At 41.7% G+C, this 14,560-nt stretch overlaps 1 protein-coding gene across 1 annotated transcript in view; it reads right to left on the bottom strand.

Moving 5' to 3' along the window:
* LOC105921241 (rho GTPase-activating protein 5) overlaps positions 1 to 14,560 on the bottom strand; it is a 110,611-nt gene that overhangs the window by 61,881 nt on the left and 34,170 nt on the right. The window contains 1 exon segment of the mRNA XM_036129591.1: positions 300 to 4,232. Within this exon segment, the coding sequence (XP_035985484.1) occupies positions 300 to 4,031 (3,732 nt within the window). The 5' untranslated portion in view covers positions 4,032 to 4,232.

Here is a 14,560-nt window from a genome sequence, read left to right as displayed (position 1 = left end):
ATGGGTGGCACAGTGCTGCAGCCACAACATTTTATACTATTTAATTATTAAGTAAGTTGCTACATCCCCAGAATTGTCTACACAGAGCCTGTGGCCTTGAGGTTTTTCAATAAAATAGCTTACTTTCATTCAAAACAGAAGTCACAAAGCTATAAAATCATGCATGCACATATGTTCACACATGAATAAAGAAATTTACTCACATTTAAGTATTTAGTCTTTGATTTTTCATTCCCTTTTGTGTTTTAAAAATGAGAGTAAAAAAGAAAAAAATAATACAGCTATTATTAATGACCCACCTTTTTCTGGTCCTTTGGAGTCTTTGATGTCTTTTTCTTCTTCATCTTCTTATCGTCCTGCTCAGGATCAGAGGTGATGGCAGGATTATCTATACCAATCTTCCATGGGTCGGCAGGGGAGAGAAGTGGGTCCTCCTCGCTGCCTCTGTGGGCCCTCCCCTTCTTCTTTTTCTGTGTGGCAGGGCAAAACTCCTCACCATCACTGTCAGAGTGGAACCGTCTTTGATAGGCCTTTGTTTTGCTGAAAAGAATTTTAGAACGATGCTTGTATTTTGAAGGACGCCTAAGAGCCTGAGATTTCCGCTCAAATCCATTCTCCTCGTCTCCTCCTGACTGGAGGCCATGTAGACCAAAAGAGTTTTTCATTTTCACCAGACGGCTGTGTGCATCTTCAGGCACAACATAGATGTCATCGTTGTGGAAACCTCTGGACCTAAGCAAGGTATCAACGGGTTCTGCATAGTTGTCCGATGCTTCTACGTCTTCAGTGTGTGTGACTGGGCCACGAGGCACCCTGCGATTGCTTCGCATGCCAGCCTCAATGGCTTTAAGTAGGTTAGGGTCAAGTTTTTTCACATTAGGCTTAGGGAGCACCGGTTTAGGCCGGACTGGTGGGGGCACTTTGTGGTTGCGATCATGGTCTCCGACAGGTGTGCTGTGGACAGGGTATTCATTTCCCTCTAGGTCAATCCTGTACTTTGAACGCTCATTGGGTGTAGGCAGAAGTTGAACATCATCGCCAATTGGACTGTAAGGTGGGGGAGCCTCATTATCATCATCAGATTCAGGATAATAAGAGTTGTAAGCTGGCAAATGGCTATGGGGCGATGTGGGAAAAACATCTTCACTGGCTCCGGAAGTAAAGTCACGTGAAGAGCTGTCAAGCAGGAAGGCCTTCTCAATGCTTGGTTTCTTTTCTAGCACTTCATTGAAGAAGGGTGTAAAAACTTCTGTCTGGCGGTGATATTGTGACAGGGAATAGAGTGCTGTGAACTTGGCAGCTATCTCGGTGGCAATGTGCTCCCCTTCAGTCATTAGGTCCTTAATGGCATCACTCTCAAAGAAGTCTGCCTGGCTGTCTGTGATTGCCACCATCTGGACGGGGATCACGTCTTGGACTTCGGCCAAGAATGCTCGTAGGGTTGCCATTGATGCCTTGCGTTTGGCAGAGTAGACCAAAATATAGCCATGCACAAGTTCATCTTTACGGACACCAATACCAGAGTGGTAGGAGAGTATAGTGACTTGGATCCTTCTCCGGCTGTCTCCAATAATCTTATCAAGAATGAGTGTATTGCTTTGGCCTGGCTGTCCTGCACTACAGCAATGTGAATCTAAGAAAGGTGAGAGGATGAGGTCAACACTAAAAGGATCCCAGCACATAGCACACATGACTATTCTAAGGTCTGTCTCAGCCATGTCTTTGATGCAGGGTAGTGGTGCTAAGACTTCCAAGTTATGCTTCAGACCCCCGAGAACTGCTCTGAGCCCCTGCTTAATTTGGAACTCAGTGAACTTCCGAGGAAAAGCTCCTGAAGTAATGTCTATGAAGGTGCATTGCAACTTGTTTGCAAGTTGTTGTCCTTGATGCCTCAGAATAGGTATATTTTTGCAAACACTGTCTCGCTGACTTGAAAGAATAAGTATAAAAGGGAGTGGTTGAGTGAATTGATCATGTCGATTCTGTGCTATCTCAGCTCTGATTCTGCCAATGCAATCACCAATGCAGTTAAGAGACTCTATGGAGTTAAACACACAAAAGCAGCCATGAGGCTTAAAAGTGGCAACCCATGTGTGGCTGAAAAGCAGAGTTGAGTTGACATCCACTGGAAGAAGCTCCAGTTCATAAATTTTACCATCAAGCGTGTACTCATCATCTGTGGACTGAGCTCTGATCTCATTTGCTAGTTCCTGTGAGAGACCATCTTTTCCAAGAAGGCAGAGGTTTATCTTATCAATGTTGTCACAGCTATAGTAGAGATTTGAGCGACTGTGGTCAAGCTGTACAAGTCTGTTAGTCAAAACCTGCTCTACTTTCAGATCTATGCAGTTCTGTCCACTTAAACACGTCTCCTTAGTGGGATGGTAGACAAATCCAATGTGTTTAAGGAGTAGTGACTCTCTATCTGGAGCAAGCTTTTGCAGTGCTCTGTATCTGGGTTCCTCATTTAGAACACTGTGAATTTCTGTCATCTTGTCACAACTGGGAGTTGCACTGAGGTCCAAGTCATAAAACAGCTCAGCATGCTCAAACAGCATTTCCTGAAAATCTTCTTTGGCCTTTTCAACTATTTCTTGCTGGTGTCTACAGTAAACATCCTTTCTGTCCGATTCAGTGATATACTTGTAGGCCTCATCTTCCATGACAAAACACATGACTTCCTCCCAGGGTTGCCCTGGACTGATAAAATGAACCCTTTCCAGAGTCTTCTTAAACCTATCTTTCATCTCAACCCTTCTTTTCTCAGATAGCAGGTGCTGGACATGGGCATGGTAAATTCTCTCCCCATCAGATGTGTCAAGGAGGTCAAAGGGTATTCTGCGATCACTATTATCAATGTGGTCTGTTTCATGCCATGGTGTATGATCCAGTACCACAAACCAACACTGGAAATCATGCCGGTTGCGGATTATAGTCTGTGCCTCGGGCCATGGCAGGTGTTCAACTTCCTCGAGACTACAGAAAATATTGTTAAGGGTTTTTGGAAGTGTTATCAAATACTCTTCACGCCTGCGTTTAATGTGCTCCTGCTTCAGTTGTGCAATGTGCTTTGTGAACATGTTGCGTGCTTTCCAGGATCCCTCCAAGGTGATAAACTCATCATAGTCTGGTTGACCCTTCAAATTATTTATGAACGTTTTCCATGTGATATGATAATCTCTCACTGTTTGTACAATGAGTTTCTCAAATCTTTCTGTTACTGAGGCAACAAGCTGTCGCTGGACTTTATAGGCATCCAGGTATGGTATAGTTTTAGGCTTTCCTCTTGTTTTATCAATCTGCTGGATAAGGGCATTGAAGCAGTGCTCTATGTTGACATTAAAACGTGCGGATGTCTCAACTAACATCAGGTTCTTTTTGCTGGCCACAAAGGTCTGCAGATCCCTCAAATGTTGATCAACACACTCATCACACTTTGAAGCAGCAACAACAATAGGTTTCTTTGACTTGACAATTTGTGAGTAGAGACTGTTAATAAACTTCATTTGGTCATCAAATTTCCTATTACAACCCTTGCTAACATCAACACAGAGCACAAAGCCATCAATGTTCAGTTTCCCATCAGGCATCTGCCTCTGGTCAAAGTCTTGCTCCAAGCCAAGCTGGTCTGTGCAGATGTACATAAGCTTCTCTGCTGACTGGAGCTTAGTTGCTGCAGCTCGTTTGGTATATGGCTGTAGATTTGTACTTCGATGTGGAAGAAACGTTTGATCATCAATGAACTCAGTTTGTTCAATGACTTGGATTTTACAGTCCAATCCCTCCTCACCTCTAATGTTCACTTCCCCCCAGTAAAGGAAGTGGTCATTGTTAACAACACGTCCGCCAAAGTCTATTGTACTAAGCACTGATGTGTGCTCAGAATAGTAATTGTCAGCATCTGGGCGTACATATCGATTGCATAGGCAGGACTTGCCCACACCACAGTTGCCTTTTTCTTTTTCAGTCCCAGAGAGGCCAACCACACTGACAGAAAATGTCAGGGAGCGTGCATCCTTATTCTTGGCCATTATATACACCCACTCATTGCTAATGGTTACTATTAGAAAAAAATAGATCAAGATATCATTCCAGTCTAGTTGCTCAATGGGTCAGGGATCCAAACATTTTAATTTTCCCTTGGGTTTACTAAATTCATTCCTCCAAATTGCTCTCACTTGTCGAGACTATCTCTTATGCTGGGTTAAAGCAGCCAGTGTCTTCTTTCCTTCCTGAAAGATATAAAGTTTGATACAAATCAGCAAAAAATATTCAAAATATAAACAAAAATACACTAATAACTCAAGGTGATAATTTTTCATACATGGAAATAATAATTATATGCTGTTTTAAAAAGACAGAACATGTTAATTTAAAGAAAAAAAAGTATTCCCATACACTTGGGGGAAGTACGACACCTAAAATCACCACATATTTTACCCGACAGTTTTAATGTCAAGAAAATAACCAAGGATCACAATACAACATCAGTTTAGTTTATTTAATGAACCAGGGCGTTACAAATCTCAAACTCTCATGATAGAGAGATTATATCTGTAGAAATAAATCTAAAATTTAAATAAAAACAACTGACAGTTGTAGGGCTGGACGATAATTCAATAACAATATATGTCAAATCGATAGATGTGTGGCGCGATAGGAAAAAACACGGTCGATAAAACTTCGATAGAGAGTTTTCCTTCCTTCCTTTCAGCCTATCATATTAGTTGATGCTACAGTCACTACTTCCTCTCTACCAATCGTAATCTTGGACCCAAGCACGGCGTCACAAAGCGGCGCCCTCTCAAACCACAACACAAAGCACGTGAATATGTCGCAGCAAGGAGCGGCGGAGGAAACGGCCCCAAAACGGGGTTTTACTAGTTCGCCAGTCTGACAGAAATAAACCACAGTGATTTGTAAAACTTGCAAGGAACCGGTAAAAACAAAGTCTGGTAACGCAACCAACTTGTTTCATCATGTAAGCCGCTCAGCCGCTCACACCCGCAGTAGTGCGAGCTGTGCAGCCCCGCGCGACTCCGCGTCATCTTCTTAGGAATCTTCTGGAAGTTCTTCCAAAACAAAGCAGGTACAGCAGCTAAACTAGGCTCCCTTTTTTGTGATAAAATGAAAAAGCGTCCAAACGGCATAAGGACATCACGCATACAGTAACATGCTTCATAGTGATGGATATGCTGCTGTTGTCTGCAGTTGAAAAACCTGGCTTCGCCACTCTTTTATAAAGTTAGCCACTCGATATAAAGTTCCGGGACGCAAGTTTTTCCCTAACAACGCTCCCTAAATTGTGCAACTAGGGAATCAGTGCAAAATGAGCTGCAATCTGTGTCTTCCCACGCCACAACCTCGGACCTCAGCCCTGCATCAGCCTCTCAATTATGAAACCTGAGAAGTAACTAGTGTACTATTCCCACCTAAATAGGCTATTTTATTTATTTATTTGGTTTATTTATTTTGGTCATTTTACTGGTCACTTTAGTTTATTCTTTGTCATTATTTAATAACATAACTCAGGTCTCTTAAGTTATTTTTCTTAAAAAAAAATTCTGTTATGGTTAAAAAAGTTGGTTAAATAAAGATTTAATTGGAATTCTGTGTTTGTGTTATTTATTAAAATTAAATCATTTAGCAATATCATAAAATGTCCAGGCACAGCTGCACATAAAATATGGTTTTAAATATTTTCAATAATTAGAGATATTGATCAATATGCATTTTTTTTTAATCGATAAGCTTTTTTTCTATATCGTCCAGCTGTAGACAGTTGTATGGATCCAGCAAAGGACGTATATCAAATACATTTGCATAAGACATCATTAGATGCACCTGTTTAATTACTGTATTTTCCAGACTATTAATCACACTTAAAGTCCTTATTATATTCTTAAAAACTGATGGTGCACCTTATAATCCAGAGTGCCTTATGTATGAGTATAGTACTTGTGCTTACTGACTGATTTATGTGGTACAATGCGCTCAAATCTGTCAAAATGTGTAAGTACATCTTTGGTACGCAACGACGCCACTACGCTCAATGGATAGTCGGAGCATTACGGTACTGACTGTAATGTCTAAACTATAAGTGCTTTCCTGTAAGGCTACCCACACCCGGAGTACGCGCTAGCAACAATAAACCAAGTAAGTTAATTCAATAAAACATTGAAGTTTATTTTGGCCTTATGTTAGAAACAGGGCAGTGTAGTCCAACTACTCTGTCCTCCAGACAGAGCTGGATAGTCTCCCTCTGAGGTAGTATGTGTATACACGGAGTGGAGTGATATTACACACTTGGGCAGAATATTTAATGTGCCTTATAATCCGTTGCACCTTATGTGTGAACATAGGCACATAAGGTGCACCGGATTCACAGTGCGCCTTATAATCTAATGCGCCTTATGGTCTGAAAAATATGGTTGTTGTATTTAATCATCTTTTATTGTTATTTCAACATGCATTCCAATGAAATTTGTTATCTGCATTTTACAAATCCCCTTTGGGAGCAGTGGGCTGCCACTGTGTGGTGCCCAGGGAGCATTCTGGGGCCAAGGGTCTTGCTAAGGGACCCTGAGTGGCAGTCTGTGGGAGTTGAGTCCAGGACACAAGCACAACGCTCTAACCACTAGGCCAAGACTTGCATGGGACATTATTGGGTACACCTGTTTAATTACTTGTACTGTATCACATCTAGATATGGTAAAGACTGCTGAAAAAAGGGATTTAAGTTAATGTCTGAACTGTCTTTCAGGGAATTTATCCAGTGTCTGAATGTTATGCGGACAAAGATGCTGAGAACTTTTTTTTTTACCCTGGCCTGTTTTTTTTTTTTTTTTTCACTTTTTATTCATAGATATTTTGATAGAAGAAAAAGCAAAAAAAAAGCAAAAAAACAGCATGTGGTCAAGGCAGATCTGTCTAGAGCCGCAAAAAAATTAAAAGTCCGATATAAGCCTTATATCAAATGGCTAAGTAGGCTACAAATACATAATGAGCATTCATGTTTAATTTTTATTTTCCCTGCAGCACATCCTGGAGAGAATAAAGCACCACTTGACTATACTGCTGTATGATGAGGCTTCAAATTTAACTTGCATAACAATATTAACAAATTATAATTCATTGCATTCACCACCACCACCACCACCCCGTGCCCCTTATTTGGGCAACAGAGTGCAATAAAACACCAGCCCTTTAAAAATGTAACGTATTTAAAATAGAGTTTTAGCTTAATTTCTGTGCATTATCCTCTTCTCTTTGGTTTTGTGCAAATTAAGCCGTGGGCCACAATCTGTAAGATGACTTTCGTGTGAACTATCAGGGGGCAACTTTCTTCCACTTGGATCAGTTGCTACAGAACGGCAGTGATCTCAAAATACCAATGTTCCCATTCTGGGGATTTTTCCACGCAAAAAGATTAACATATCAGTTATTTCAATAACTCATACCATCCCATTATTAATTGCATATGCTGAATATAGCCAATTAATGATTTAGTTGAGTATGTTTAAACATATAAAAACTTAACCATACCTGAATAAACTTCATTATGATTGGCTGCCATGTCCTTTCAATGCTTAATCAATGTGCCCGCTCCACTTCCCCCTTTTGTGTTGAATTAGTGAAGTGTGAGAAAACAGCTTTAATTTTCCATCAAATAACTATCATATAAAGCCAACTTGCTTTTCCAGCAGCAACAGCATTATTTCTTATGGTTAAATATTCTCCATATGCCTTCATTAAAAATTTCTAATTCCACTCGCGGGAAATGCGCACTTTAAGGCTTATTTCCAGTCGTTGCCATGGTGAAGCACGTTAGCTGCGTTCCACTGATCAGAGCTTTTTTCATGCTCGTGCTCGCGTTGAAGTCATGGTTGGTTGGACACCAAGTTTAGTTACCTGACTGATACCACCTGTTCTGAAACCGAAAACCCGAGTATGACAGAGGGAGGAAGAACTACTCAGAGCATCAGTTTTCTACTTAGGGGATATCGGCCATTTTTTCTGAAACGGGCCCAGAACAAAGACGCACACCGCAATCTGCCCAACTATGAAGGCGTCTGCCCCACCCATCAATCAGTGGTGCGCTCTGATCAGCACCTGGCGCTCACAAAGCGCAAATGTGGAACAACGTTTCACCAGAGTTGCAAAATGGTACAAAATAACTTGGTTTATTATTATTTTGTTTACAGTTCTGCTTGGATTTTATTTTCTGCGCAGCATAGATTTGTTGTGCGCGCTGAAACCAGATGCTGTGCTCGATTACGCACGCGCGCAGCTTAGAGGGAACACAGGTCGCCAGTCCATCGCAGGGCAGAAATAGCCGTCTTTTGCCCAATTTACTGTGATATGGCCAATGAAAGCAAAATATTCGGTCCAAGAACTGTTGAATCCTCTGTTCTCCTCAGCTATCTTTCTCTTTATTTTCCTTTGGGATCCATGGCTCATCACACACCCACCGGTTTGTTTACAACAGATCCGCCTAGCGCAGGGCCGGAATATCCATAAGGGCCAGTGGGCCAGTGCCCAGGGGCACCAACCATGGGGGGGCACCACATGACACATGCTTTAAAAATATATTTTTCATAAATTGTTATATTATTTACTTGAAATTGTTGAAAGGCCATGCATTATTCGTTTTGTGAACACTGATGTCACAATAATAATAAATGATAAATAAGATTTTTTTGATTTCAACATTTTAAAATGAGATATTTGAATATTGCTCACTGCTCATAAGCCTAGCTTACGAGCTCACTGCTCGACACATTTTACATCATTGGAAAACATTGAGAATGTTTGTCTTGGGGATTCCCTGCTACAGAAACCACACTAAAATGGAAAATATATTTTCCCTCATCTTTTTTCATTGTCATACATTTTTAAAAAAGCTCCAAGGAGCCACAAGAGCGGCGCTAAAGAGCCACATGCGGCTCTAGAGCTGCAGGTTGCCGACCCCGGGGTCAAGGGATGGTAAACAATCAAGTACACACACACCTTTGAAAAAGTCACAGACTCTACATCCGTAATATGTGATTTTCAATGTGCACCGTCACTTATGAGAAAGTCCAACCATTTCTTTCAACGCCTCTTTCCTAATTCCCCCTGCAGTCGCAGGCTCAAAGTCATACATTGTATGTGCTGAAAGATTTCCACTATCAAGATAAAGATAGTTGCAGTGAAAAGGTCTTTAATATGCCAGTTTTTGGTTTCTTTTGTTATGGCCTTTTTATCAGATATTAGGAGGATTTTCAGGAAGTAAGCATCATCTGTGGTTAGTTTGTCTGGAAGATAACCCAAAAACATTGATGTGAATGAACACTTGATTTTAAAACCCAAAATTTTTTAGATTATTTTTGATAATTCTGTCCATAAGGGCTGTATAGATAGGCAGGACCAGAATAGGCGACCATGATCTGCCATGACGTCCCCACAGTTTCTCTAGCACAGTGCAGAGGTAGGGGTGGGCGCTATGAAGAAAATCTAATATCACGATATCTTTGGGCTATATAGCGATACACAATATACATGTATATCACGATATCTTCAAATAACCTTGAATAACAAATGTTTTTAGCCAAATAGTGCCTAAAGTTGCATTGGCATATCTCATATTAATGTGTCAAAATTTTTTTTTGTTTGAAAAATTTATTCCTAAATAAAAATGTATTTAAAATGTTATATTTTAGCTATTTTAACCATAGCTGCACATAGAAGCTTTTCACAAATTACAATATTGTCATATTAGAGCTCTTTCATGATCAACACTGAACCTTAAAAAACACAACATCCCAGCGGCCAAAAGGAACACCAAGGAAAAATCGGACACAAAATAAACCTAAAATAAAAGGTGCTCTTTTGTGCTTAAAACATATAAATCTGTATAATAAAAATGTGACAATCCCAAAAACAAAAGCTTGTATTGTGACTATAAAATCAACTGACCAGTCGCAGCTACATATTCAGAGCATCTCAAAAATATTTCCGTTGCTCTTTAGGTGCTGGGAAATTTTAAACAAACGTTTTTTTCTGTCATATGGGATTTAGCAAAAGAAGACGCCAGTTTCGACAATTTTATGGCTGGTTTAATTGAAGTTTCCTTTGGAATTTGGGGGGGGGGGGTTGTCGACACGGGGAGTTTACAAGAGTTGCACTTGATGACTTTTGAGGTGGAACAAATTTGTGCTACTGTTACCTTTTGTGGCAATGGTGTTACGGCTTGTTTTGCAAATTACCGCATTTTGTTCGACATCCTTCTTGTGAAATCCAAACCACTGCCTGAAGCGCTGTCGACATTATTCTCGCCGTCTAGTCAACATAAGTAATCGCACAGGTACGTTGATATGTGTGCGTGTTTGCGCCAGAGCTCTTTCTGGCTTGGAGGCGGAACCAATGATGCGTTCACAGAATGTGGGAGAAACTACTCACATTGAATTAAATACACCGGCTCAATCTTGCTGTAAAAATTTGCACGCAATGTTCGCGATAAAGCCATTTTCAATATCGCGTCGAGAAAAACTCGAGATACATCGAGTATATTCAATATATCGCCCACCCCTATGCAGACGTAGTGCTGAATTTTGACTTTTAATTTGGATGATGTTCTTCCAACCAAAAACCTGCCAGGTGTTATTAGTCGATGAAAACTGTGTTTCCCCAACTCGGTCCACATATCTTCTATAACAACAATGTTCATTTCGTTTTCCCATTTATGTTTTATGTAATCCGTTGAGCCCCCTTTAAGCTTGATCAAATATTGGCACAGTTTACTTAGAAGAGCTTTGTTACTTCCATAATTATATGCATTAATAATGAAGGTGTTAACTGGAAAGTCTTCTTATTCTTTCCCTGATAAGTTACAGTGTTGAAAGTATCTGAACAAAAATCATGTTTTTTTCCCCAGCCCATAACATATGGTGTCAAAACTAGGCATACGTTTAGATTTTTTAATAACTGTGCACACAGCAGTAAGGCCATGTAGTACTCAAGTGTTTAAAACTGAGGTCTTGAGAGGCCGGTAAAAAATCTGGCTCGTATGCAGAACATCTAACAAGTTCTATCTCCTCCTGAGTTGTATCTGTGTCACCAATTCCCACCAAGTTTTAATTGCCAGATGAATCCCACTGGCTGGTTGTATATAATAAGAATTTTTCCAAGACCCTGTAGCCAAATCTGGACTGAATTGGTGTGTCATTTTGCCTCATAAGATGGGTTGTACCAACAAAGCAAAGATCTCAATTGAGCAGCTTTGTAAAAATCCCTCAGAGGGTAAAGCCAGACCCAACCATCCCTCTTCCATCGGCAGCAGTAGAGTGAGAATCTCACTCTTGGTCTTTTATTGAGCCAAATAAAATCCAAATAAATAAATTGTGACATATGTTAGTCACCTCACGTATGTTAGTAAAAAAAAATTAAAAAATTCCGGCGGCGCCCTGAGAGGCTGCGGCTGCGTACAGCTCCCGACAACTTGCAACATTTTTTATAAAAATATGCGGCCTAACTCCCTACAAACTATTCATCGACCCAGTAGATCAGTACTAGACCGTCAGTGCCTGCTGGAGTTGCGGTCATCAAGTGTTTTTGGACTCGTAACTACAACTACTCTCGACTACTCAGGCCCACGATGCAGCGGACACGCTCCAGCACACGCCGGAGGCAGAGCAAGCGTAGGCAGTGTGACTGGCGGCAGAAGCACAGCTGCCGAGGCGGGATAACAGCTAAGCAAGCTAAACACAAACCCCTACAGAACTCCGCTTCCTTTCATCCTGTCCGCTCACTGGATAACAAAATAGACCATCTACAACTCAAACTCTCTTCAAAGAGGGAGCTTGGAAACTGTTGCGCTCTCACCCTGACATAGACATGGCTTACCTCATCGATCCCAGACAACAGCCTTAGACTGGAGGGGCTCGCTACTTTCCACGCCGACAGAAACAGCTGTCTTAGCGGTAAATCCCGAGGGAGCGGGTTGTGTGTTTACATCAACAACTGGTGTAAAAAATGCTAGATCAGTTGCCAGCTACTGCTCTCTGGACATTCTGACTGTTAACTGCAGACCTTTCTACCTGCCCAGAGAGTTTACTGTTGTTAGCATCCCAACTGTTTATGTGCTTCCCAGCGCTAGTACAAAAGAGGCTATGAGTGTTCTCTATTGGAGCCGCAATCTGCACACAGGGAGGGTGTTTTCTTCATTGCTGGGGATTTTAACAAGGCCAATGTCTGTTCTGTCCCTCTTCTAGGTCGGTTGTGTTTTTTTCTCTCCTCTCCAGCTTCACCTGTCCTCCCCCTCTCCTGCTTCTGCTGCTATGTCTTGTCTTTCTGAGCATTTTCTTTATACCACCCAAATTCTGAAAACCATGGATCTGGTAGGCTGGTCTCGCAATGCTATTGATCAAATTTTTTCGACGGGTAGGCAGCAAAAGGGGGACCCGTCGTGTGTCCCGATTTGACTCATCTCGTGGGATACACCCTATATTCTTGGATGGAAACGGTGTGTCTTTCGACTTTGTCAGTCCTGGACGTGGAGACGAATACATGTTTGGATTCATGATTCTTGGAATTACTTATTGGATTAGGTGGATTTTTAATGTATCAACAAATACAGCAGATGTTGGTAGCCATTTGGCCTTGATCAGTCTACTAGCTGCATATGACGCTATCACTAAGGAGGTGAGCGAACAGACCTGGATGTGGAGGAGCAGAGCCGAAAAGCTGGATGTGCTGGAACGCAGTCTGGCTTTGGTGGTTGAACTCAAGGGGAGATAGGATAAAATCTGTTAGTGAAACGCAGAAAAGCCCAACTAATTTGGAATATTGGACTTGCCATTTGGAGCCAGCAAAGACTTAAAGCTGATGGGAAAGTTAGTGCAGCTTGTCCTCATAACAAAAAGTATTTGGATTATGCCTTCGCTATCTCTACTCCTGGATTGTTATGTCGAACAGCTCAGAACTCTCTCCGGCCCCCTCCTCCCCTGTCTGCGAATGCTTTCTGAACTGTTGGCCGACTGATAACATCAAGGACAAAGGCCTCTGGAGAGTGTTCATGGAAATATAAACATTTCACCCAAACAGACACACATAAATGATGCTCACAAAAACAGAATAACTTACATGCGACTAGTCTTCAATGTTCACCTTTCTGCTTTTGTGTCTGATCTTATCTGTGCTTCTCGTGCCGAAGTTTTTGATATCTCTAACGGTATACTGTTTTAGGATAGAGTTTGAAATATGTGTTTTTCCCTCCCCCTATTGTGGCCTCTATCTTTCCACAGAGTAATGGCAGCGTCCTGTGGGCACCATGTAAGCGGTGTCCTTGGCAGCATGATCTCAGAAAATCGTCTCTCTCTGAAATGTTTGTGATGTATGTGATGGCGGTTGTACTGAAACAGTAATTTCCCTCTGGGATTATTAAAGTATTTCTGATTCTGAATATGAAAACTCTTCTCCCTAATTTCTACCAACTCGTGGATTATGCTACTTTAGACTTAGTTTACACAAATATAAAAGACGCATTCAGATGAGCCCCCCACCTCCACCTCGGCTCCTAAGACCACCTTTCTGTAATGCTAATTCCTGCATACAGGCGCCTGTTGATCAGAACTAAACCTACAGTAAGGCAGGTGAGGGTGTGGACTGAGGGGCCATGGAGGGACTCTAGGACTGTTTTGAATGCCCTGACTGGGACATGTTCAAAGTTGTAGCAACATATGACAACAAGATAAACATTAAAGAGTACGCCATGACTGTGTCAGCCTACATCAACAAATGCATTGAGGACGTCAGCACAACTAAGAACATCATCACCTGAGCCAACCAACAACCCTGGATGACTGAGGAGGTTTCGTCAAACGCTAAAAGCACGGAACTCAGCCTTCAAGTCTGGTGACAAGGAGGCACTGAGGACAGCAAGAGCCAACTTGAACCGTGCCATCAGGTTAGCGGAGTGGAACCACAGTCAAAAAATCCAGGATCTTTTTCACAAAACCAGCAACACCAGGAGCACGTGGCAAGGCACACAGGCGAACTGGTGTCCTCACAGACATTTTTAACATCTCACTGGACCAAGCTACAGCGCCAGCAAGCTTTAAGTCTGCCTCCATCATTCCGGCCTGTTTTAACGACTACCGGCCTGTTGCACTGACTCACATCATGATGAAGTGCTTTGAAAGAATTGGCTGACGTTACTTCCTGTTTGCGGTAAGGCGTATTGTGTCACTTCCTGTTTTCACTGCGTGAGCAACGGTTTGTTGCTCCAGATTCTCTCGCTTTTATCTTTAATCTCTTTGCTGTAACATCTGTTTCTAACACATAAGCACTTTTAAAACATTTTCTGTTGCTGCACATCACGCTTGGGAACTCCTCGTGTTTCACGGTTTGCTCTCTTGGCGTGGTAGAAGGGCGCTAGCCTAGCTTTAGCCTAGCCTAGCTTTAGCTCCACAATGGCTTCCTCTCCTACTATTACTTCAGCTTCTCCGTCTCTGACTAAGTCTTCCCTTATCTCCTGCTCTCTATGTATGGTGTTTAGCTATTCCTCTGCCTCCTTTAGTGA

The sequence above is a fragment of the Fundulus heteroclitus genome, unplaced genomic scaffold (genome assembly GCF_011125445.2).
Source record: "Fundulus heteroclitus isolate FHET01 unplaced genomic scaffold, MU-UCD_Fhet_4.1 scaffold_188, whole genome shotgun sequence".
In the NCBI taxonomy this organism is placed as follows: Eukaryota; Metazoa; Chordata; class Actinopteri; order Cyprinodontiformes; family Fundulidae; genus Fundulus; species Fundulus heteroclitus.
Note: the sequence above shows the minus strand (reverse complement) of the source record. Positions and strands in the feature narration are given on the sequence as shown.